The sequence below is a fragment of the Crocuta crocuta genome, unplaced genomic scaffold (genome assembly GCF_008692635.1).
Source record: "Crocuta crocuta isolate KB4526 unplaced genomic scaffold, BGI_CrCroc_1.0 scaffold162, whole genome shotgun sequence".
Classification (NCBI taxonomy): Eukaryota; Metazoa; Chordata; class Mammalia; order Carnivora; family Hyaenidae; genus Crocuta; species Crocuta crocuta.
In genome coordinates, this window is record NW_027529433.1 from 5,918,277 (window position 1) to 5,919,317 (window position 1,041).

Below are 1,041 nucleotides of genomic sequence, written 5' to 3' on the forward strand. Positions count from 1 at the left end.
CCCCCCCCCCCAAAGAGATGAAAATCTGTACACAACTTTTGACTCCCCAGAAAGTTGTGACTTCCCAAATACTTAACTGCTAATAGCCTGCTGTGGACAGGAGGCTTACTGATAACATCGGCCACAGATCAACACGTATTTTGTGTGAGGTATTATTATATACTATACTTTTACAATAAAGCTAGAGAAAAGGAAACGTTATTAAGAAAATCGTAGGAGAAAATACATTTACAGTACTGCACGGTACAAGATCCAAACGTAAGAGGACCCACCGCAGCCTAAATCCGGTGTTGTTCAAGGATCGACAGTACACAGAACACCGAGGCCTCTAGTGTTTGCTTGCCTGGCTCTTGAATCTCAGTACAAATTGCACTGTTGAGGGGACCCTTGACGGCTCAGTTGGTTGAGCAGCTGACTTCGGCTCAGGTCATGATCTTGAGGTTCCCTAGTTCGAGCCCCACATCGGGCTCCCTGCTGTCAGCGCAGAGCCCGCTTCAGGTTCTGAGTCTCCCTCTCTCTCCCCCTCCCCAGCTCTCTCTCTCTCAAAAATAAACATTAAAAAAAAAGAGAGAAAGAAATCAATTGCGCTGTTGGCGACAGAGTCCTAGGAGACCGTACACACGGGCTGTCGTTGCGTGGGGACCACATCCAGCCTCCACTGACGGGCCCGAAAGCTGCGACTCACCGAGACGGGCTCCGTGAGCTCTTGCTGCAGGAGCATTTTCAGCTGCCCCTTGTTGAGCCTGAACCTGTCCCCTTCCTTGCAAGAGTACTGGTGGAAGATTCTGATCATGATGTTCATGGCCATCTCCAGCTGAGTGGGCATGTTGAACCGATCTCTCCGGGGACTGGCCACCACACTCAGGGGGAAGAAAAACACTTGTTCAAAGCAAGCAGGTGGGGAAGCATCAACACGTGCACCCAAACAGCACACTGCCTCCCCCAGTCCGGCCACACGGCGGGGGACGCTGCTCAGACCGGAAGGCTCTTCACTTAAAGCGCTTGCGCATCTAGGGCAGGTTGCGGAGGGGTCTGTGCAGG

General features: G+C 51.9%; 1 protein-coding gene across 1 annotated transcript in view; it reads right to left on the reverse strand.

Annotated features, from left to right (window-relative positions):
- The window catches only part of S100Z (S100 calcium binding protein Z), a 3,580-nt gene extending 2,754 nt beyond the window's left edge, over positions 1 to 826 (reverse strand). Inside the window, exon 1 of the mRNA XM_077759831.1 lies at positions 686 to 826. Coding sequence (XP_077615957.1) covers positions 686 to 826 — 141 coding nt within the window. The remainder of the gene's footprint in view (positions 1 to 685) is intronic.
- Positions 827 to 1,041: the final 215 nt, after the last annotated feature.